General features: G+C 35.7%; 1 protein-coding gene across 5 annotated transcripts in view; it reads right to left on the bottom strand.

Moving 5' to 3' along the window:
• Nucleotides 1-24,935, bottom strand: part of LOC142344802 (TOG array regulator of axonemal microtubules protein 1-like) — a 94,380-nt gene that overhangs the window by 33,808 nt on the left and 35,637 nt on the right. For 4 of the 5 annotated variants that reach the window (XM_075396760.1, XM_075396763.1, XM_075396764.1 and 1 more), the window contains 4 exons: nt 17,868-18,193; nt 16,829-16,872; nt 5,617-5,727; nt 5,124-5,315 (listed from right to left, as the gene is read on the bottom strand). In XM_075396760.1, coding sequence (XP_075252875.1) covers nt 5,124-5,315; nt 5,617-5,727; nt 16,829-16,872; nt 17,868-18,193 — 673 coding nt within the window. The remainder of the gene's footprint in view (nt 1-5,123; nt 5,316-5,616; nt 5,728-16,828; nt 16,873-17,867; nt 18,194-24,935) is intronic. The other variant, XM_075396761.1, reaches the window with a different exon arrangement.

Genomic DNA, 24,935 nt, shown 5'->3' with positions numbered 1-24,935 from the left:
ATGGATCAAATTTCGTTGCAATAGAAGGCCGATGATATCAATTATTGTTACGATTTCGTGAAAAGATAACTAAAAAAAAGAAACAGATTTACTGGTAGCCAATTTCCTTTGCTTTCGCTTTTTGACCTTGAACAACATTGCGTAATATTGCTGAACGAATTCCAAATACCATCTAGTTGAAACAGTGAGTGAGGTAGTCAGACGTGAAAATCGTGACACATGTGAATCCAAAAACATGATCAAAAGGTAAAACAAATTTTTAAAAAGACCTAAACAAATAGTCTTTAAGAGGCTGACCACACATAATAAACATTGAGCTAAATACGTTTATATCTGGCTCAGAAACTAGTTAAAAACGCAACTTTACTAGAGGTTGCTTTTTTGTCAAAACGCCGCCTGAGCAAACAGTATTTCCGGTGAAAAACTTGAACAAAACCAATACTCTTCGAGTTGTAAAAACGAGCGCCCCAATACAATCCAAATTCTTACTGCAATATTACTAATATCAGCCAACTGCAATATTTCTAATATCATCTTTGCAGCTATAAAAACGGTAAAACAAATTAGCTCCCGCTGAAAAACATTGCCCGAAAATCGCCCCGCAGAAATGACGTCACGCACACAAATTCCAACTGCAAAGCAGTAAAGTCACTGAAGTCATTAAAAAAACATTTCCAAGAAGTCCGGTCGTAGGAATAATCGGTGTAGACAAAAAAAACATAGCAGGACAAGTCCTAGAATACAAGCAGGACAAGTCATTTCTTACCAGTCATGTCAAGCAGGACATGTATTCATTTATGACCTAACAACCAATTAGTCCGCTTTGAAAGGCAAATGATAGCTGTTAGTAGTGAGACTAAGCAATAAAACACAACAACAAAAACAAGCAAGGTTAAAAATTCAACTTTTATTTTTTGAAAATACAGGATCAATATCCAAAAAAAATGCTACGAACTCAACTGATCAGCAACCTGTCACAAAATAAGAATGAGACAAAAATAAACAAAAACCGCAATTAAACTCATTGAAACCTTTTGAAAACACATAGTATAGAAGTCTTAGAACGCAACAGCTACTCAAGGATACAAATACACCAATTAATTGAGTCCTCAATGATCACTTCTGAGACCTGTCATCAATGAGATTAAATGATTAGTCAGCAATAAGTAAAACAAAAACTAGCAAAATTAGAAAAATCACTAAGAAGCTTTTTAAAAACGAACAAGCGTATAAGTCACAAAAAGCAAGAGCTACGAACAGAAACAACTTGCTTTAATTGAAGTCTTAAAGACGACAAATAAGACGACAAAATTGAAAAGAAAAACTCAAAAAATTCAATAATTAATATTGAAAACAATTAGTGTCAAATCCATCATAAGAACTGGCTTTGAACAAAAACGATTCAATCGATAAACTTAACCCCTATTAGCAGCATCAGAAAATGGGCACCATAGCTTCGTAGATCTGCAGTCACAAAAAAACGGTAAAGGAAGACCAAAAAATTCGTCTTTTCATTGAAGAATGATATGTTATATTTTGATTAGAAATCTGTATAAGTTATTGCTGCCTCTATTAGCTGATCTCAAATAACCTTCATTTAGCGTGACACACAGCCATTTGACCTTATCTCTTTGAATGAAAGTAAAAAAGTCAACTTCAAAGCGAGGAAGTCATTTTTGAGTGAGGTTAAGTCAAGTGTGACCAAAAATTTAATCACGCGATTGAACAAAAAAACTCGCTCCACTAAGAGCGAAAAATGACGTCACGCACGCACTTCAGCTGAAAATGCATGAACGAATGAACAAAAAGCAGATTTGAAGTGGTTGTGACGTCAAATGGTCGTAACAAAAATTGCGTACGAAATGAAAAAAAACATAGCAGGACAAGTCCGGACGTACAACTCAAAGAAATTTCATTGACTAAACAGAAAACTAGGCCTAGAACAGACTATGACTGGATTGGGAAAACCATTTATAAAAAAATCCAATCCAATCCCAATGAAATTCAAATTCTTTGAATTGTAAAAAAACAAGAGAAGGCCAATAATAGCCCCAGCTATCGCTGTGCGGCTACGATTCTTTTTTTAAAAACGAACAAGCGTATAAGTCACAAAAAAGCAAGAGCTATGAATTGAAATGACTGGCTTTAGTTGAAGTCTTTTCATCAACCAATGAGGCCTGCCAATAATGAGACTAAGAGTTAAGACGACAAAATTGAGAAGAAAGTCTCGCAAAACTCAAAAAATTCGATAATTATTATTGAAAACATGCAGTGTCAAATCCATAAAAAGCACTGGTTTTGAACAAAAACAATTCAGTCGATAAACTTAACCCCCATTAGAAGCATCAGATTGCCAGAAAATAGCCGCAATAGCTTCGTAGATCTGCAGTCTCAAAAAACAGTAAGACAGGCCAAAAAAATTCTTCTGTTCATTGAAGACTGATATGTAATATTTTGATTAAAAATCTGCATAAGTTTATGCTGCCTCATTTAGCTGCTCTCAAATAGCCTTCATTTAGAGTGGCACGACAATTTGACCTTATCTCTTTGAATTAGAGTAAATAAAAGTCAATTTCAAAGTGAGAAAGTCATTTTTGAGAGTGAGGTAAGTCAAGTGTGACCAAAAATTTAATCACGCGCATGAACAAAAGAACTCTTTTTGAGATTGAGGTAAGTCATGCGTAGAGCTAATATTAACTCAAGCCGTTAATTAGGTTCTTTTATGCCTCATTAGCAACCAATTAGACCTGCGACTGATGATACTAAGTGATCTGATGACAAGATAATTTTTAAAAAAGGGGGAAAATCTAAAATTCACTAATATTTTATGACAACAAATAGTGGCCAAGTCAAAAAAAGTTTCAGCTGCACCTTAATGAATTCAAGCAAAGGTAAATAGGCACAATTAGAACACATATGTACCGTCTTAAAAGCACTGAAGGAGAGGAAACTCTGAGAATAGAAGTCAAATTGACGCACCTGAAAAAAATCCATCTCAAAAACTGCCAAATTGTTCTAACACCAATTTCTAACTCCACTTTGGCAAGCCACTAATTTCTAACTCCAATAAGATATTCTGGAAAAAGTCAAGCCTCAAACCTACTCAATTTTTCGCTCCCTTTACTATTTTAGTGTGACCAAAATCACCACTTTAATTTGACTTCTCACTGACGTGAAAAAGCCGAAAAAAGCGTGAACAGATCTTAAAAAAAGACAGCACACCAACACAATTCAAATTCTTTCAATTGAAAAAAAACGACGATGTCCTCAATAATAGCCGTTACCGCTTCGCGGCTATTAAACATAGCAGGCAGACTGCCGGAAAATAGCCGCGATAGACGCGGCGTTACATGAATTGAAACAACTATAGAAATAAAACCGACATATCAACCACCAGTCTTTTAATAGACCAGTAGACATTTTGGGTTAGCTTTGGACTGTCATTTTTATGAGACACATAAGCTCTATGAGGAGAAAGCCTTGATAAAGTTTTTCAAAATTAGGATCCTTTCTGTTTGTGCCCCCTCGGCTTAGTGGGCGCATATTATTTGCACCCCCCAGATGCAAGTGCAATAATTTTTTACATAATGACTTACTATGTAATGGCACGAGCTCTGTAACTGGGGGGGGGGCGCATAACGTACTGGGGTGGGGGCACAAACGGAGAAGATCCCAAAATTAATATTCGAAATCAAAAAATCAAGACTCTAATAATCAAGAATTAGGGCATATATGTTTGGCACTACTTAGATGCACACTATTGACCTTTAATAAGTAAATGTTCAAAAATTTTAGAGTGTCATAAGTGAGCTCAGAAGTCATTTTTTTAGTGAGGTAAGTCATTGAAAAAGTCACTTACCAAGAAGTCACGGTAAGACGAAACAAAAATCTGTTAGACGATGTAAAAAAAACATAGCCGGAAGAATTCCGGAAACGACTCGAAGTGAAATGCCACTTAAATGCCATCCAACTACTCATCAGAAAAAACCTGCCTCCACTAATTTAGGATTATTTTGAAACAAAAAACCATAATACAAAAAATCAATCTATTAAAATATGATAAAAAATCTGATCAAATTTTGCAATAAATTGAGATCACGAAATAACTATATCTGCCAAAATTACTTCATCCACACAACTAATAACTACTAAAAACACTCATGAGAAATTTTAGAAACACTTGAAGCCAAATCATGAAAAAATTAGCTCTTACCAACAACTTCGACTAAAATATTGGGAAAAGTTAAAAAAAAATTTAATATTACAAAAGCAAATAAATTCAAAGAAAAATTCTTTTCAGCCAATAGGATACCCAAATGCTCGCAAGACAATGGGCAAGCCATAATAGGCTAAGAAACTTGTCTAAAGAACAGAAAAAAACGAAAAACAGCAAAAAATTAAGAAAAATATTCCCAATTTTCGCCATATTTCTCAACAAAAAAGAGCTTTATATCCACAAAACTGTAGCCAATTGTAAACTAAAAATTGCTCAAGTAATAGGGGTCTTTTCAAAGCCCATTTGAGGCAGTAAAACAAAACAAAATTTAAACAAATCAAAAAAATTAGCCCAAAAATCGGCAAAATACATGAAAAACCACTGAATTAGCATAAAATTCTTATAAATTTCCAGAAACCTCCAAATCATACCAAGCCCAGCCTAAAATTATAAGAAAATCATAACCAAACCTCTTAACCAAAAAACTGAAAAAAATTGCTTTAAAATGCCGCACGTGAACAAACAATTTCGCTCGCTTACAGAATTTTTTTTCACACCTCAATTTCTCGCTCTCTAGAAAACAGCGATATGAACAAAACAACACTCTCTTTTCGCTCCGCTCTTCATTTTGTTCAGCATCAAAATCACTCCAAATTTTTTCACGTATTTCATTTCCCGCTTCAAAATTCACTCCAATAAAATTGATTAAAAAAGGACTTCTCCAATACTCCTCTTCGAGTCGTAATTAGGAGCGCTGTAATAGCCGCCTAGAATTGAGAACGCGGCTATTAAAAACCAAACCCTTTCGAGTAGCAAAAGTAATTGCTGGAAATCTTATTTGAGAACATTCAAAAATTCTTGTCTTGGAGTACGCTTGCTCCTTTCAATTCAACAAGGATTAACTAACCCTCTTCCCTGCCTTTGGGTGGTTTACTAGTATCCACCGTGCCGCCACCACCACCTCTCTGATTACTGTTCCGTCTTTCGTCTCTCTCCTTTTTCCGTTTCTCTTTCAAATCTTCAATCTTGCGCCTCGTGAACCCACTCATCTCTCCCTGCTGCTGTTGTGTCACTGATGAATCTCCCGCTCCCATAGCTACTAAAGGCACAAGTAAAATTAATACACTGCAACTTGACTGCAGCAATAATTGTAGAAGTTGGTTATGATCAAATATACTAACTCAAAACCGTGTAGCCGACCTAGTTCACGCAATAAAAACATAGCCATCAGATTACAGGGAAAATGAAAAAATTTCTTGCTCGTCTAAATTTCATCAGATCTCGTGCATACAATATTATAATGCAGTAATAGATGATACTATATTGCGGTACTATATGTTCATCTGCAATTTTCTTGTACGATTCCAAAACCTTGCAAAAATCTTCCGTAATCAACTCACCTGCTGCTGCGGCTCTCGATTGGTTGTAAGGATCACCTGCTGCATTGTATGCGTAGAAGTTGTCGAGAGGAGCCGACTTGTACTTCAAATCGTCGTCTTCTGCTTGAGGGTCTGAAACCATTAGATCAGCACATCACATGAACGGTTTAAAATAAGTGGCATTATGTCAAATCTGATATTGGTTTCTATTGTATTACTATTTCAGCTTGTAAACAAACGCTTAACTGGAGAAACTTGGGCTTGATAAAAACTTGCGTCTGAATTAAATTGTGTCATGTAAACACAAGTCTTGTTTATAGTTCCACTCTTTCAGCAATATACCAATGGAATTAAACTGGTCCAGAACAAAGCAGTCCAAAATTATCCGGCAACCTCTATCCCTAGGTAAAAAAATATCGGTGCACCAAGATAAGAATGCTAATAGCATACTTCTTTACGCATCTGATTTTGGACCAGAACAAAACAAGCTAGATTCGGGCGAATTGCTTGCAGACGTCAAATTTCTGTTGGGGATTATTATTAGCCTAAAAAAAACAGGATTCTGTTAGCCTCAGCAGCTAAGCCTAAAAAGCCAGCCAGCGATGGCAGGGTTCGTCAATCACCACTTCTTTTAGCAGATTGAGAGACGCAGATTCTGCGCAAGCACTTTTAAATTTACTGAGTAGTGAGTTATTCCTATTTAGCCTGGTCTATTGGGTGTGTAGCCAAATTGTTATGCTAGTAAAACAAAACGAACCTAGATCAGTGGTTTTGTTGAGGGTACAAATGGGAAACATAGTAGCACCAACACTGTGGGAACCTCGTAAAACTTTTTCTTTTGGAAAAAACTTTTCCTTTGCCATCCACATTATAGTTACATTTTACGTTTTATTTGCTCTTCAATATAACTGTCAAAAGTCAAAACTCACTTTATTGCAGTTTCCATAATTTTTGAATCTTTAAGTGAGCCCCTCTTTTTTATTGCTGAGCCCTCCGACTTATCAAAGTTGACTCCTCCTAATGTTAAAATATTACTTGAAGATTTGAAAAAGTTGCTTGTTGTAAAACTTTTTTTAAATTCTATATCTCCGTCAACTGTTCCAACGTCCAATGTACAGCAGAAAATGCACTCTTCGGCCGCACAAAATGGTCCATCAACCAAAATATTTTCAACCTATAGTCATGCAAGTTATTCAACCGTTTACAAGAAATAATTTGAAATAATTTGAAATAATTTGAGTTAATAGATGGTGCAAAATTTCAGTCCGAAAAATCAATATTGAGAGAAAAACCACAAGAGAAACGGAATCAGATAACGATTACCAGAACATTCGCACAGATACGAGACAAAACATACCCGGCAGATTGCCGGAAAATAGCCGCCGTTGATTCCAATAAGCATGATTGGGATTGAAATAACAGAATATACTGAAAAAAAAAGATTTTTGTACAAAAATATTTTTTAAGTCCGATTTATTTTGATGGCATTTCGTAGTTGAACATACTTCTGTTTCTTAGAGAGAGGCTACAGGGGCTACTATCAACACCAATAAGCATTAAAGGTGGTAACTAAGACTTATAGGAACGACGTTCAAATAGCGGGCATCTAAAATTGGGCTTTATGGGTTTATCCCGTTTCTCTGACTTCAATTTTTATACTGACTCTGTTCATTTTGAATTGCTTTGCTGAGCAACTGATGTTCAAATTCACTTTTAGCAGAATGAGAGAAGAGAGAAAATAGCCTAGAGAAGTCAAAAAGATTTCACGCAAAATGTTGAAAAGGCGGCAAAATGAGGTAAAGCGAAACATTTTTTTATTCGACGAAGTAAAAAAAAAATAGGAGCGCTATAATAGCCGGCTGAGAAGATGAGGGCGGCTATTAAACACATGGACATTAGGCGAATACCGATTTAAAAAAAAAAACTTAAAGATGGTACTTCCACTTGACGCTAAAAATTCAAGTGTTCCAGACAAATGTCATCACACGAAGCGTAATACTCGCTGACTGGAATTTTGTATTTTCTAATACAATTGTCAAGAGGCTTCAACTAACTTGGTAAAACCGCATTTCCTATAGACAAACATGTTCTACTTACGGAAAGAAACTTATCCTAGAAGACAAGACATTAAATTAGTAAATCGAAAATTACAACCTGATCAAACTTCCAGAAAGAATAGAACACAACGAGATAATTAAACGCACGAAAGTTAACATAGAGGGTGATTTCATTTACCAAGGGATTTTCAACTCCCTATGTATGTCAGGCAACTCCCTATATAAGCAATGTATGTCAGGCACTGGCGATGAACAACGATGAACAAACAAGAGTTAATTTGAGAACTAAGAACAGGTCAGCCAAAAAAACGACTCAAGAAATATAGCCGGCAGATTGCCGGAATAGCTGCGAAAGAATAGACCTGCGTGCCATATCATAGAGATAGAAACAGATACAGATCTAAATTGAAAAAAAAATCGACGCCGCTCAAAAAACTAGGTAAAAAACATTCAGCGATAAATAACGCTTGTTAAAATTCATTCCGCAGACGCCTATTATTACGGACCTTTACAAATGAGTTCCTTTGCACAAATGAGTTCCTTTGACCTTAAACAAATTCAAACTAATTTTAAGTTTTAAAGTGCAAAAGTCATTTTATTGAGTGAGGTAAGTCACGTATGATCAAAATCTAATCACGCAAATAACCTAAAAACTTTTGCTAAAGCGAGTGAGAAATGACGTCACGCGCGCAAATGCCGTAAGTGAGAGGAAGAATTCATTCAGAAAATTTGACTTTTTCAGCTTTGCTGTGTGAACAAATGTAAAACGAAAAAAGAGCATCAGACGACGAAACAAAAAAACATAGCAGGACAAGTCCTGACGTACAATTCAAAGAATTTTCATTGACTAAACAAAAAACTAGACCTAGAAAAGACTATGAAAGGATTGGGAAAACCATTTAGAAAAAATCCGATCCTAAAAAAATCTAAAAAACAGAAAAAATCAAAGCGAAATTGCCGCATGTGAACAAAAAAACCACTAGCGAGAAAGCGAATTTTCGTTCAAACACCGTTTTCTCACTCTACTTTAAATTCAGAGCGAAAAAATTTCACGCCGCAAAACCACTCGCTTTTTCGCTCCACTTCCTGTTTCGGCGTGACCAAAATCACTACTCCAATTTGACTTCAAAAATCATGAAAATGTGTGAACAGATCTTTAAAAAAGACAGCACCCCAATACAATTCAAATTCTTTGAATTGTAAAAAACCAAGAGCACCGCAACATAGCTTTGCTCAGCTATAAAAAAAGGAAAAACAGAAAAATATCTCCGACTTGAAAAATTTTTGAAACGATATATGAATAATGAAATAGTATCATAAAAAATTGAGCACTAGAACAAATACCAAAATCTTTGTTCAAATATTTTAAAATGTAAGGCTATCATGTGAAAGTACGCGAATATTCTTGATAAGTGTTAAAATGCAGAAAGCCAGCAAATCCCAAACCCAAAACTTCTTCCCAAAAGTGAAAATCTAGTAAAATAGATTAATTTAGGCGGATAATATTACTCAGCAACGAGCCGAAAATTATTTCGCACGTTTCATTTTACAGTATTATAACTAATCCCGAACACATTGGGTCAACAAGAGCATACTCCCCTAAAGGCATACAGCACCGAAGGAAGTCCGCACATTCCATTGGCAACTCAATAATAACGGATGCACTGTTATTCTGGATAATTCGAGAAACTTTGATATAACAGACAGCGACAACATATTTGCGCTTCTTGGTAAAATTGGCGTTGACGAATATACAAAATATGTAAAACCATTAAAAAAACAGAAACTTATTGAGATGGATGGCTAACTTCTAAAAAACAATTATGCTCGAGCGTTGAATTAGACAAGGTTGCCCTAGTTCAGCTTTACTCTTGACTCTTGCTACTGAACCATTATTAAGCAGTATAACAATTCAACACCACTTTAAAAGTTTCACTAATGCAAAAACTGTAGCAAGCATTCGCAGATGACCGTTCAGTCCGTAAATCATAAAATTAACTGCTATTTGTTACTATAAAAGAATTGTGAACGGACTCAACCGGAAACCAACGTCAAAAATAGTGAAATTCTAGCGACGAAAAACTTCTTATTATCGCAGAGTATCCAATTCTCCAGTGGAAAATCAGAAGCAACTCCAATTGATCTCGTAAAAACCCCGAAAGCCATCTATTCTCGAATGCTCATTTCGAGCTAAAACATTGAAAGCCAAGAAAAAAATACTGAAACTTTTACCCTTTCAAACGTTCCTTCTGCCAAAGCACAAATACTCAACAATAAAAACTTTATTAAATGTTCGAAGCATTGTCAACAATGTTCTCAAAAGCGGTCATAAAACAGAAAATAAATGCAAAACTTAGAACCAACCAGTTGCCACGCACCTCATCTCTTTGCCACACATCTTTTCAAAATTAATTTCAATAAAACTCATAGATGAAAGAAATTCAACCCACGAGAATCCAATTTCGTTTTCAAAAGACAACGATTTTTTTAATTTCTGAAAGATCAAGGTCATTCAAAAGGAGAACGTTATACTTCTGTTATTTTAAACAAAAATGAAACTTCACCATAATTCCATAAACAAGAGCCCTCCACATGTATATAAAAGTTCGTCCATCAAGTATTATTGACAAACGTTTAAGAAATCGGTTATCAAATACTACTGTTCAACGTCTGAGTTAATTCATTTCTACAGAGTAATTTAGAAAAAACACTCTTATCTCATTACCTCAACAGCAAAACTTATTGCATCGCTCTGCCTTTAAATGCCGCGTTGATAAACAAATTAGATGGCTGATATTTTTTTTTCGGAGTCACCAATTTGTGGCTTTTGTGAAAAAATTCGACTCTTGGGAACATTTAGTACTCAAATGCAAAGCTCGAGCAAAAAACAAGGTCAGTGAAAAAAAGAACCTTGTTAATTTCCTCTGGTACTCATAAGTATAAAAAGCAAATGGTAAGAGGCAATGTAAAGTTAAGAATACAACATTATGTAAAATTATAAAATCATTAAATTACTTAACTAAAAATTTGACCTTACATTATTAAAAAATGGCCTAAAATGCTAGCATAAAATGTTCTCACAATTTTATATGTACATCATGAAGATTAAAAAATAAAATTAAAATCTAATGCTCTCAATGTCATCTTTTACATCAGTTACTTTTGGGTCCTTCAAAAATTCTTTCCCAAAGCATTCTTTCAGTTCTTTTTTAGGGAAGCTTTCGATGTTGTTTTCAGTCTAATATTAGAAGGCAGACTATTATAAATTGGAATGGCTTGTGCAATAAAAGAATCAGTTAAAAACTTATTGTTCTTTCTTATATCGAACGTTACTTTTTTTGACCTGTCATGTTGTTTTATTCTCATGGTAGAGAGAGGTTCAATTTTATATGCTGGAATCTCGTTGCTGAGTAAGCGAAAAATATATATTTTGAGCAATGGTATTTCAAGAGAAAAGAAACTGTTAGTATTTTGTTGCGAAGTTTGAGATCTGTAGACCGATCGTATTTTCTCTTATTAAAAATGGATTTAATTCCTCAATTCAGTTGTTTTTCCAAAGTTGTAAGTAATGACTTTTGCAACCCTGTCAGAAATAGAGCGGAATAATGTAGATGACTTATTACTATTGCATTAAGTAATAAGACTTTCGTTTTCTCTGGTAAACTTTTACTTAGTGTATTCAAAACTTTTATTCCACAAGTCATTCTCTGAAGAATCTTTTTCACTTCTCCATCAAATTTTAGTTTGCTATCAATAATTACGCCAAGCTACTTCACACTTTTGGATTCTGCTATTATTTCATTGTCGACATTCAGAACAGTATTTGTTAACCTCTTCCTGGTGCTGAACACAATATGTTCTGTTTTTTGTTTGTTCACTACTAACTGGGACTTTGCAAAAAAGTCAATAATTTTTGAGATGTTATGTTCAAGTTTTGTTTTTGACGATATTTCATCAGTGTCCGATGTAAAAAGAAAAGTGTCGTCTGCGTACTGGACGACCGTGCAATCCTTTTCTACAATCTTTGCTAAATCGTTGACGTAAATGTTAAATAATAGAGGTCCTAAAATAGTACCTTGTGGAACTCCTTTTTTCAAATTTATCCAGTCTGACTCAAATCCATTCAGAACAACTCTCTGCGTTCTTTCACTCAGATAGTTCTCTATTAAATTGGTAGAATGTTCGTCAAAACCTATATTTTCAAGTCTTCGTAACAGTATTTTGTGGTTTATAGAATCAAAAGCCTTAGAAAGATCTAAAAACGCCCCTGTAACATTTTTTTCTTGTTGAGTTCTAATCTTATTTGTTCTGTCGATTTCAGGATAGCATCAATTGTTGAAATTTGTTTTCTATAACCACATTGACTAGCAGACAATAATTGCTCCCTTTCTAGGAAACTTGTGATTTGTGAACTGAACACCTTTTCAAAAATTTTTGACAAAGCAGAAGTGACAGAAATAGGTCTATAATTGAGTGGGTCTTCGAGGTTCCCTTTTTTGAAGAGTGGAGTTACACATGCTTTTTCAAGATCTTCTGGAAATTTTCCTTCTGTAATGAACTGATTAATGAGATAACATAGTGGTTCCGCTAGCGCTGCTTTAGCATCTTTTATTGCCCAAGCTGATATTTTTGAAGGACCGACAGGTTTACTTGTATTCAATGAATCTATGAGCACATTTGTTTCCTTGGTTGTTATATATCGGAACTTGAAACACTTTCTCGGAGCAGTTTTAGGAGGAATGTTGTTCGTTTGTTTGTTGCAAGCCAATGAACTCTCCTAGAGTGGAAAATCTGTAACTTAAAAGATTTGCAATTTCCATGGGCTTTGTTATCTTATAACCAAAACTGTTTAATAAAGATTGAATTCTTGCTTGAGTCTTTCCTTTATTAAGAAGATCTTGAATGAATTTCCATCTGGCTTTTTCACTGTTTAACTCCATAGAACTTGAAAGAAGTTGTTTTTCTTTTTGACGAATTAAATCGATTTTAGTTTCATCATCGCTAATTCTTGAAAACTGTCTTTTTGTCTCCTCACATAGCCATTTTTCCTGAAGCAAAAATTTTGGTTTATCTGTTCTAATATAACAGGCTTTAATTGGAGCATGTAGTGCTAATTCTCTTTCAATAATTCTTTGAAATTCTAATAACATCATATCTCCTGTCACTGCACCGTAAAAGTGTCTCCAGTCTGAATTTTCAGTAAAATTTTGGAATGCTATGGCTGAATAGTTTTTTTGGCAAAAAATTTTTTCTTTGTTGTTTTTGATTTTAGCATCACAGATTTAAGAACTGTGATTGTTGCAAAATGATCAGTTTTCAAAATCGTATCCGCTACTATGCCTGTTTCGTAATCGTCTGTTATGATATACTCGATAAGTGTTGAAGAAGAGTTAGTCATTCTTGTAGCTGTATCATTATTCGTTGGTTTAAGAGCATATGGAGAAATTACAGATTGTAGCAGACTTCTGTCGCGCTTTGTAAAATAGTTTAAGTTGTAGTCTCCAGCAAGTATGACAGATTTTCCTTCAGCCATAGCAAGATCAATTCCCAGGACCAATTTTTCCAAAAACATCTTTACAAGTTTTTTTCGGGACATGTACATGATAAAACCACCACCTTTTGTTATTGTTGTTTGGATGCGATCTTTTCGAAAACAGTCAAAGTTTTGCTTATCTACATGCCAAAATTCTTCCGGATGGTTTTGTGACAACCATGTTTCACTAAACGCATATATGCAGTTGTAACCAATGTCCTGAATGAGTTCTTTCAACAGCAGATGTTGTCCTGCTAAACTTCTGGCGTTTTGATGTAGAATTTTTATTCTGGAATCAAAGTCAATAATTTTTGAGATGTTATGTTCAAGTTTTGTTTTTTGACGATATTTCATCAGTGTCCGATGTAAAAAAAAGTGTCGTCTGCGTACTGGACGACCGTGCAATCCTTTTCTACAATCTTTGCTAAATCGTTGACGTAAATGTTAAATAATAGAGGTCCTAAAATAGTACCTTGTGGAACTCCTTTTTTCAAATTTATCCAGTCTGACTCAAATCCATTCAGAACAACTCTCTGCGTTCTTTCACTCAGATAGTTCTCTATTAAATTGGTAGCATGTTCGTCAAAACCTATATTTTCAAGTCTTCGTAACAGTATTTTGTGGTTTATAGAATCAAAAGCCTTAGAAAGATCTAAAAACGCCCCTGTAACATTTTTTTCTTGTTGAGTTCATCTCATTTGTTCTGTCGATTTCAGGATAGCAACAATTGTTGAAATTTGTTTTCTATAACCACATTGACTAGCAGACAATAATTGCTCCCTTTCTGGGAAACTTGTGATTTGTGAACTGAACACCTTTTCAAAAATTTTTGACAAAGCAGAAGTGACAGAAATAGGTCTATAATTGAGTGGGTCAATTTGCAATTGATTTGCAATTTCCATGGGCTTTGTTATCTTATCACCAAAACTGTTTAATAAAGATTGAATTCTTGCTTGAGTCTTTCTTTTATTAAGAAGATCTTGAATGAATTTCCAACTGGCTTTTTCACTGTTTAACTCCATAAAACTTGAAAAAAGTTGTTTTTCTTTTTGACGAATTAAATCGTTTTTAGTTTCATCATCGCTAACTCTTGAAAACTGTCTTTTCGTCTCCTCACATAGCCATTTTTCCTGAAGCAAAAATTTTGGTTTATCTGTTCTAATATAACAGGCTTTAATTGGAGCATGTAGTCCTAATTCTCTTTCAATAATTCTTTGAAATTCTAATAACATCATATCTCCTGTCACTGCACCGTAAAAGTGTCTCCAGTCTGAATTTTCAATAAAATTTTGGAATGCTATGGCTGAATAGTTTTTTTGGCAAAAAATTTTTTCTTTGTTGTTTTTGATTTTAGCATCACAGATTTAAGAACTGTGATTGTTGCAAAATGATCAGTTTTCAAAATCGTATCCGCTACTATGCCTGTTTCGTAATCGTCTGTTATGATATACTCGATAAGTGTTGAAGAAGAGTTAGTCATTCTTGTAGCTGTATCATTATTCGTTGGTTTAAGAGCATATGGAGAAATTACAGATTGTAGCAGACTTCTGTCGCGCTTTGTAAAATAGTTTAAGTTGTAGTCTCCAGCAAGTATGACAGATTTTCCTTCAGCCATAGCAAGATCAATTCCCAGGACCAATTTTTCCAAAAACATCTTTACAAGTTTTTTTCGGGACATGTACATGATAAAACCACCACCTTTTGCTATTGTTGTTTGGATGCGATCTTTTCGAAAACAGTCAAAGTTTTGCTTATCTACATGCCAAAATTCTTCCGGATGGTTTTGTGACAACCATGTTTCACTAAACGCATATATGCAGTTGTAACCAATGTCCTGAATGAGTTCTTTCAACAGCAGATGTTGTCCTGCTAAACTTCTGGCGTTTTGATGTAGAATTTTTATTCTGGAATCAAATAATTTCAACTTTTTCATCATAAGTGCATATGGCAAAACTGGCCCAGGGTTTATTTCGATATCACCACTTTTTAGTAGAAGGTACCATATAACAACCACGAAAAAAGAAAGGTTGAATTTGGATGTTAAAGCACATTGTTTGCTGTTACAGCTTCCTTTGAATGAAGGTATTAGAGATGCATAAGGAAAACTGTAAAAAAAATTTCTGAAATACTATCGGAGGATATGAGTAGTACACATAGTATAACTATGAGTCGAATACCTGCCATTTTTGGCTATATCTGATTATAAATCATTACACGTTGCAAAATAGCTTAGAAACAACAGAAACTGCAGCTAAAATCCATTTGTATAACGATATGTTTACCTCCATGGTTTGTAAGTGTTAGCCCTACTCACGTATGCACTTTGAGAATATTGCATAGGTTGTAAACGAACGAGATTACAAGAAGTTAAAAGAAAATGACTTAAAACTGCATTTTTAATGAACGGAATTCCCTGCTGAAAATTAAAATGTATATCGTCGTAAAAGAGAGCGCTGTAAATTGCCATTTGACTCAACATGTTGCAGACAGGAAGTATTTTGATTTTTTCAGTGTTTTCTTGTGTAATATACTCTCGCAGTTTTTCATTGAATTCGTAAATTTTGTTGTTTGTCTGTTCGTTTTTCGGCAATTTTTTTAAGGGAGGCATTTACATCAATACCAATGTTTCTGGGCTGAACTTTTCCTTTATTGCAGAGACAAGATCTTTGTAATCTGAGAATAATGTTTCTAAATGATCACTTTTTCGTTTTAGAATAGCATTGGTCCCATCCTGTAAAATGACTGCTTTCATATTTTTTTGATCGTAACCCTGTAATAATTGCAGTTTTTCCTTTGTCGCCGAGCCTGGGTAAGCATGTATACTGCAGTCCTGAGGAAATGTCCGATCTCTTGCCAGGTGTTTGATGATACTACTACCAGTTAAAAAATTTTCTGTTTTCTCGATCTTTAATGTTTCAAACTTTCGAATAAAAACGTCATTTTTTGCACTCGTGTTAATCGTTGGGGTTATTATAGCTGAAGTAGTTGTTACCTGTGCCGATTTTTCAATGAATTCACGGTTACCACATGCTCGGCGATGAGATTGTCCTTCTCTTCTAATTTTTGATAAAATTCGCAATAAATTTTATAAAGATCTGCCTTCGAATAACTATTAAACTTTTCTGCAGTCATCATCATGATTGGAATATATTACAGGAAGATATTTACAGGAGTAATTTACAATTCTTGATATTTACAATTAGAACTTTGTTACAGAATCTGTTGCTTAAAAAGAACTATTGTGCTAACGTTTAAAACTAGCAATGCATAAGAAAGTGCTTCAAACGTTTAAAAAATGAAGGTCAAGAAGCAACTGTACAGAATGAAAGAATTGTGTGGCGCGACTGGCTGGCGCGACTTCTTTGTCAATATGAATGTTGAACGACTTCGTCTTACAGCAAGTGTTTGAACGGACCATAGCGTTTATTGAAGTAACTCATAAAACGACAAAATTGCGAAATCGTGCGAGTATGCGGTGAGAAAGTCAAACATATCAGACACAACACTAAACAGACTATAATAATTGCTTACTTTTTTGAGCTAGTAGTTTAACATTTTGTTTATTACTCAAAATTAATCAATATCTAAGCTGATAAAATTTTGGTCGAGTGAAGAAGATAGGAACACAATTTTTTGAACTGACCTTTATACAGTTGGGGATTGTAACTCTTCCTGACAGCTGTGTACCTAAACAAACACAATATCATTACAATCAAAGTTAACAGTCGGATTGTTGTGAAATGGTGAGCTTGTAAATATTATAGTATCATCATAAAAAACATGGTCAACAAAATATCCAATCAGCTTCATTGACTCAATATGATTCAGTATTTTCGACATTTATATCAATAATGGGTAAAGAGGTACCAAGAACTCATTGAATGTATTTTATGTATATAGTTTGCATCAAAAAAACAGTTTCACTAATTAAACAGTTTGCATAAAATTTCTAAATGAGATCAACTAATTTTTTTACCTGTGGCCAATTCTATTTTTGTGCGACCAATAAGATCTAATTTACTGCGACTAATTAGCAGCTGATAAGGGCGGTCCAGTTAATTGATTTACACCTTCACTCCATAGATAAACGTCACCAGAACCACCACAAACAACGTCAAATAGAAAACAGCTGTAGTGCAACGCAGTTTGTGTACACTAACAGAAGTCACTTAAACGTAGTCACTCAAGATAGTAACAACACAAAAATATTAATGAAAAAGATTTACATAATACTGCAAGTAGACTTTAATCACAAAGACACGTTCAGCTGGTTTTTATACGGCGTAAAATAATAAACCACACAAGTTCTTCAATTGCACTAATGCTTCACGGACCTGTAAAGACATAAGACAAGCCATGAAAAACTATCGAGAACTGACCTCTGACTAAAATCTTGTCTAATGGGTCAACTTTCTTAGTCTGTTACTTCCGATTTTTCTCAATTCTGATCATGTATACTCTGATCTCAATTCTCATTCTTATAATGTAACAATTGCTTAAAGATAATTGGTCAGCTCATATGCATCTTTGGTTTATCAACTGAAATGGACGACCATAAGCTTTCTTCGGCAATAAGATAGTTAGTTAAGTTAGTTAATTGTAGCGCCTATCTAAATTTGACGTAGCTTAACCACAATAAATTAAATCGAAAGTAGGACAGAGAGGAGCTAAATGTGACTAACATTTCCACTTTCTGTTGGAGCGTCTCAACCGGCAGATTCTCCAGATCCAACTTGTCACTGGAGGAGGGAAAGGCTTCGTGTCCATGATGACCACCTCTGAGAGCATTTGAGTTGTGATGTCCATTTACAACTACTGGATGTCTGTTGGATGATGTTGCATGGTGGCCATGGCCATTGCGCTGCGCATGCTCTTTTGAGTCTTGATTTTGTAAAGTATTGTTAACATCTGCAACATTTTCACCACTCTTGTAAGGAGAGTCTGCAGTGTTCGTCCTCTTTTCGGCCTTCTTCTTTGCGGCTGAGTTGCGTACTGAACTCAGGGCTTTCTGTAACGCAATCGGGGTCCGCAATGTTTGGAACGCTTAGATGTGGGAGACAATAAAAATGCGCATAAGGATTTCATCTAAATGAGGGCTTAAAATTGGCTTTGCATAAAACGCAATAGTTAAAAATTGAAGCCGCCGACACTAATGTAATACTATCATGCTCCTGGTAATAATACTTTCCGAAAAAAAAACTCAATTTTTAATTTTTCTCTACTGATAATGACAAATACAGCCAGTTTTCACATGCCGTATGTCTTTGTCCTTACTTGGTATAATTTTTCTACAATAAGAGCGGATTTAATCTTAGATTCATAGAGGTATTAGATTAGTCAAAAACAAAAATTAACTCCAGTTCGGGAAAAGGAAGCAATATCGTTAGAAACAAGACAAGATCCCCGCTTCAAAAGCCCTTAGCCTTCTGATTCCTGCTTAGAAAACGAATAAGAATGCTTCATTGTGCGTTTTATTTTGCTGATTTACCTGAGTTCCCCTAGATATGCAGAAATATAATATCTAGAATAATAAGGACCATCAATTTTTAAGTAACATTTGCTGGTTAGTGTATGATAACTCACCATTCAAGATTATCACAAGGACACACTTGAAGGTTAACAATTAGCTTCCAAAAAGAACTCCATTTTCTGGACAAATAGTGATATCACAATCCCAAAACAATGACTAGGCGCTATATAACCATTATAACTGAAAAGGGGAGGGGATTTTGAAAAAAATGAAGGCATATTTTAATAGCCGAATGCACTATGACTTAATGACCGCGCTTCATCCCGTTTCTTCTGATTTTGCTCCTCTGACCTTAACCGCATTCGCCGTATTGCGTAATTCATTTAACTAGACCATTAATAACAATAAAGCTTTGCATTCTCTATGCTTTCCATAACGCCTTTGCTACTTCATATCTTAAAATCGTCTTTATGGTATCAATATGTTTAAATTCAAAGTGCGAGGAATTTATATCAAGTAAAAATTAAGTCAGGCGGGAAAGTCACTTGAGAGTTCTAGAACAAAAGCGCAAACGCGGTCGAGCGAAAAAACTAAGCAAAAAAGACACTTTTACAAATTGCCGAAAGATTGCCGCCGTTGACGCGCTTGACGCACATCTGGATTGAAATAGAGAAAGAAATTGACAGAATTTTTCCCTAAGTTTCAAAAAGTGCTCAAAATTGGCATGCAATCCGTTAGGTTCTAAAACTACACTTAATTCAGCTTCTAAGCTGAAAAGTATTCTAAACTTTAATGACAGCTTTATAGGTTTATCCCGTTTCTTTTGATTTTGATCTTTAATAACCTTGACTGTATTCACCACATTGCGTAAATGAATGGGTGAAAGAATTTAAAATCCATTTAGTTGAAACAATGAGTGAGTTAAGTCAGAAGTCAATCGTTAAAATCGAGACTTTAATAAAACTAAAAATGTGATCAAAAAGTAGAACGAATTAAAAAACATAGTAACATAGCAGGACAAGTCCTGACGTACAATTCAAAGATTTTTCATTGACTAAACAGAAAACTAGACCTAGACCGGACGATGAATGGATTGGGAAAAACAATTCAGAAAAATCGGATCCAAAAAATCAAAAAACAGTAAAATTGACGCATGTGAACAAAAAACCACTAGCGAGAAAGCGAATTTTTGTTCAAACAACGTTTTCTCACTCTACTTTAAATTTAGAGCGAAAAAATTTCACGCCGCAAAACAACTCGCCTTTTCGCTCCGTTTCCTGTTTCGGCGTGACCAAAATCACTACTCCAATTTGACTTCAAAAATCATGAAAATGTGTGAACTTCAAAAAAGACAGTGCCCCAATACAATTCAAATTCTTTGAATTGTAAAAAGAACGAGTAAAAAAAAGTCGTTGAGAGGCTGACCGCCGCTATTAATAACTGCTTTAAAACTTCGTCCGAGAGCAATTAAAAACTATTAAACATAACCGACTAGCGTCGAGCGAATTGCTCTCAAACGACCGGCGAGCGGTTGGCTTGGTCAGTAGCTAGCCACGGGGGGGGGGGGTGCACCGGGGGCTGATGGGGGCAGCACTGGGTGGGTGGGGGGGGGGGCAAAAGCGCGGTGGGGGGGGGGGGGGTGGAGCCAATAGTGGGGGTGGGGGGTCAACAAAGGGGGGTGTCAACCTCTAAGATCCGCCCCTCACACCATAAGTATAAGTATAAGTCTCCAAGACAGTTTGAGCTGAAACAGACCTGAAAGGCTCTAAGAGCACATAATGCCCGCTGGGCGCTACCTGTTTATCCCGTTTTTGAGGACGAAAAGTCAAAAGCGTCAGACGAAAAATTGGTCACGCGAAAAATCGCATAAAAAGACCGACAGGACTAATATAATTGCTACAAACTTCGTTTGAGAGCAATTAAACATAACTGGCAGATTGCCAGAAAATAGCCGCAATAGCTTCCTAGATCTGCAGTCTCAAAAAACAATAAGACAGACTAAAAGATTCTCTTTTCATTGAAGGCTGATATATTATACTTTGATTAAAAAAATGTATAAGATTTTGCTGCCTCTATCAGCTGCTCTCAAATAACCTTCATTTAGAGTGACACACCCATTTGACCTTATCTCTTTGAATTAAAGTAAGTAAAAGTTAATTTCAAAGTGAGGAAGTCATTTTTGAGAGTGAGGTAAGTCAAGTGTGACCAAAAATTTAATCACGCGAACAATAAAACTCGCTCCACTAAGTGCGAAAAATGACGTCACGCACGCACTTCAGTTGAAATTGCATGAAAGAATGAACAAAAAGCAGATTTGAAGTGGTTGAGACGTCATATGGTCGTAACAAAAATCGCGACGACGAAATAAAAAAAATAAGAGAAGGCCAATAATAGCCTCAGCTATCGCTGTGCGGCTATTAATAAGATAACTGACTAATGTCGGGCGAATTGCATTCAAACGATCGGTCGTCAGTAGCTAGCCACGGTTTAGTGAGGCTAGATTTAGCTTAATTGAAGGGGCGTGAGGTGAGCGCAGCGCGGGGGGGGGGTGGGGGGAAACAGTGGGGTGACGGTGGGAGGGCGGTTTTTGGCTGCACAGCGCCCTTACGGCCTGAACGATGCGCAGGGGTGGGGATGGGGGGGGGGTGAAGTGAGAGGGATGTGTGCGTGTGTGTGTGTGTGGATGGGGGGTCAACTTCTAAGATCCGCCCTTCACACCATAAGTATAATTCTCCAAAACAGTTTGTGTGAATCGCATACTTGAAGACTAGAGAGCTGAAAGGCTCTTAGAGAATTTAACGCCCGCTTGACGCTACCTGTTTATCCCTTTTTGAGGACGAAAAGTCAAATGGGTCTGACGAAAAATAGGTCAAGCGAAAAATCGCATGAAAAAAGACCGACGAGAGTTCGTTTGAGAGCAATTAATAATTCACGATATTGATAAAATATCTGTAAAATCGAACCATTACGGAAACAATGCTGCAAAAGATTGGCATTCAAAACGGCTTTAACAATATCTCAGAAAATTTTTAATGTTATCTTTTTTATCATGATCGATGGCGTTTTGTTTTGAAGCACTCTGGGCCACGCAAAATCCCAAATATGTGGTCCAAATGTCTCAGGCTGAACTGTCAACATCTGTTATATTCTAGCACTTACAGAACCATTATAAAATTAACTTCAAAATGCAATTATGAGGATAATATTTTAGAAGCGGTCGTTTGATGTCAAAACAGAACTCTTTCTCCTTGGCTGGTTCAATCATCATTGTCTCGTGCAACGTGCAAGTGGCATCAATGGACATTTGCCGTCGTAAAATGACGTCAATGCTTTTATGACAGCACATTTATTATTGCCAAATCTCTATTTTTCAAAGCACACTCAACCAAGCAGAACGCCACCGCCCGCCAAAATGCTATTTTTGATCAAAATATTAATACTAAAGCAATAAAAAAAACCTTCATTTTATAATAAAATAAGAATCGCTTCAAAACTTTTTATCTCTGGCAGCTATCTTGAAAGAACTTGTTCAAAACTGACCATGTTCCGGTTATAGGAATTTGGATCCCAATAATTTTCATATGCAAATGATAAATGAAAATATGCATTTTTATAGAAAAGGTTCAAAAACATATAAATGCTGAAACATAGTGGAGAACAAGAGATTTCTGAAGTCGAATTGCTATTGCAATCAATTTGAAAAACTAGTTCATTTTATTAGCACGGTCAAAATCCGTACATTGATTTGCTATATTCAGCTATCCTAAATGCACGGGCTGCATGACAAACCTGCACTTCAATCTATTCACATTGAAAGTTGTTCAATTAGTATACATGATACAAAGGCGAAGAAGGTCGATCGACTGTTAAGAAAATAGGCGTATCAAACTATGCAATATAAGCTAATATGCTCAATTTAAGGTCACAGCTATCACTTCGCGGCTATTAATAAACATAGCTGGCAGATTGCCAGAAAATAGCCGCAATATCTTCATAGACCTGCCGTCTCAAAAAGATGGTAAAGGAAACAGACCATGAACGAATGAACAAAAAGCAGATTTGAAGTGATTGTGAAGTCATATGGTCGTAACAAAAATCTTCACGACGAAATATAAAAACATAGCAGGACAAGGCCTGACGTACAATTCAAAGAATTTTCATTGACTAAACAGAAAATTAGGCCTAGAGCGGACTATGAATGGATTGGGTAAACCATTTGTAAAAAAAAATTAGATAAAAAAATTTTAAAAAACAAAATCAATGTCAAAATGCCGCATGTGAACAAAAAGACTACCGAGAAAGCGAAATTTTGTTAACACCGTATTCTCACTACTTTAAATTTGGAGCGAAAAAATTTCATGCCGCAAAACTACTCGCCTTTTCGCTCCAATTCCTGTTTCGGCGTGACCAAAATCACTACTCCAATTTGACTTCGAAAATCATGAATGTGTGAAGAGATCTTAAAAAAAAGACAGCACCCCAATAAAAAACAGCAGGACAAGTCCTGACATACAATTCAAAATTTCATTGACTAAACCAAAAACACTAGACATAGAATGGACTATGAATAGGTTAGGAAAACCATTTAGCAAATCAGATTTAAAAAATCTGAGATACTTAGAAAAAATTAGAAAAACGTTAGAATAAATGTCAAAACGCCGCATGGGGACACAAAACCACAAGCGAGAAAACAAATTTTTCGTTCAAACACTATTTTCTCTGTACTTTGAAAACATAGCCGGTAGATTGCCGGAAAATAGCCGCGATAGAAGCTTGTGGTTTTCCATGGAACTGAAACAACTAAAGAAATAAGTTAAACAGATTGACCACCAGCCCTTTAAAAGACCACTAGAATTTTTGTGTACATTCTGACTGTCAATTTTATGAGACACATACGCACCATAAGGGAAAGACCCTAATAGAGCTTTCTCAAAATTAATATTCGAAATCAAAAACTCAGACTCCAACACTCAAGAATTAGGGCATATACGTTTGGCACTATTTAGATGCACACTATTGATCTCTAACCAGTAAATGTGCATAAAAATTGAAGTTCATTAAACGAGTTCCGAAATCATTTGAGTGAGGTAAGTCACGCAGTTGACCTAAAAGCAGAACAAATGACGTCACGCACGCAAATTTTAATTGCCAAGCAGATGTCACTGAAATTGAAGAAGTCGATGATCGCAAGAATCATCGATGGAGACGACGACGTAAAAAAAACCACGATGCTCCCAATAATAGCCGCTATCACTTTGCGGCTATCATAAGAGCAAAAAATTTTACGCCGCAATCGATTTTTCGCTCCACTTCCTGCTTCGGCAACACTACTCCAAAATAATTACTCCAATTTGACTTCAAAAATCAAGAAAATGTGTGAACAGATCTTTGAAAAAGACTTGTAAGAACCAAGAGAAGGCCAATAATAGCCTCAGCTATCGCTTTGCGGCTATTAATAAACATACACGGCAGAAGGTGGGAAAATATCCAAATTGATTCCCATAGCCCCAATTAGGCTTGAAAGAGCAGAAAAAGTGAAAATTTGACTGTTCCAAAAAAGTTTACAATTGCGGGCTATTTTCGTAGTGGATTTCGTGGTCAGAAACACTCCCATTTCTTAATGAGAGGAAACAGACGTTGATATAACTAGCGAAAAACAAACAGGTAACAAAAGTAAGGCCAATTAGAACAAAGTTCAACCGCTTGGGATAGAAAACAGGTCTTTCTTGGTTTATACAGTTTCCGTTTTTGATTTTGTTGTTGGATGATACTGACTACTCCTGTTTAATATAATTTTGAACAAAGAGCGAAGAAAAACAAACGATTAGCGTCAAATCTAATTTCTCGCAAACGACAGGCTTGTGAAGTGAGCGTAACGGGGGGAGGGGGTGCATGTGGGGAGGGGTACAACAGTGGGGGGAGGGGTGGGGGCAACCTCCAAGAACAGCCCGCCCTTCACACCACAAGTCTGCATAACAGTTACTGGGAATCACATACATTGAGACCAGTGAGCTGAAAAGCTATAGAAGAACTTAATGCCCTCTTCAAGCTACCTGTTTATCAAGTTTTTGAGGACGAAAAATCAAATGGATCAGACGAAAAATCAGTCCAGCGATAAATCGCATAGAAAAGATCAACCGGACTAAAATATTTGCTACAAACATCGTTTGAGGGCAATTAAAAAGCAGTGAATTCAAAAAGATTTTACGCTAAAAGTTAAAAACAGCTTGGAACAGAAAAGATGCAATTTCTGACAGACAAACAAAAACAAACATTCAAA

Source organism: Convolutriloba macropyga, chromosome 8, assembly GCF_964194025.1.
Source record: "Convolutriloba macropyga chromosome 8, txConMacr16.3, whole genome shotgun sequence".
Lineage (NCBI taxonomy): Eukaryota > Metazoa > Xenacoelomorpha > Acoela > Convolutidae > Convolutriloba > Convolutriloba macropyga.
The sequence above is the reverse complement of the archived record's forward strand: the minus strand, read 5'-3'. Positions and strand labels throughout refer to the sequence as shown.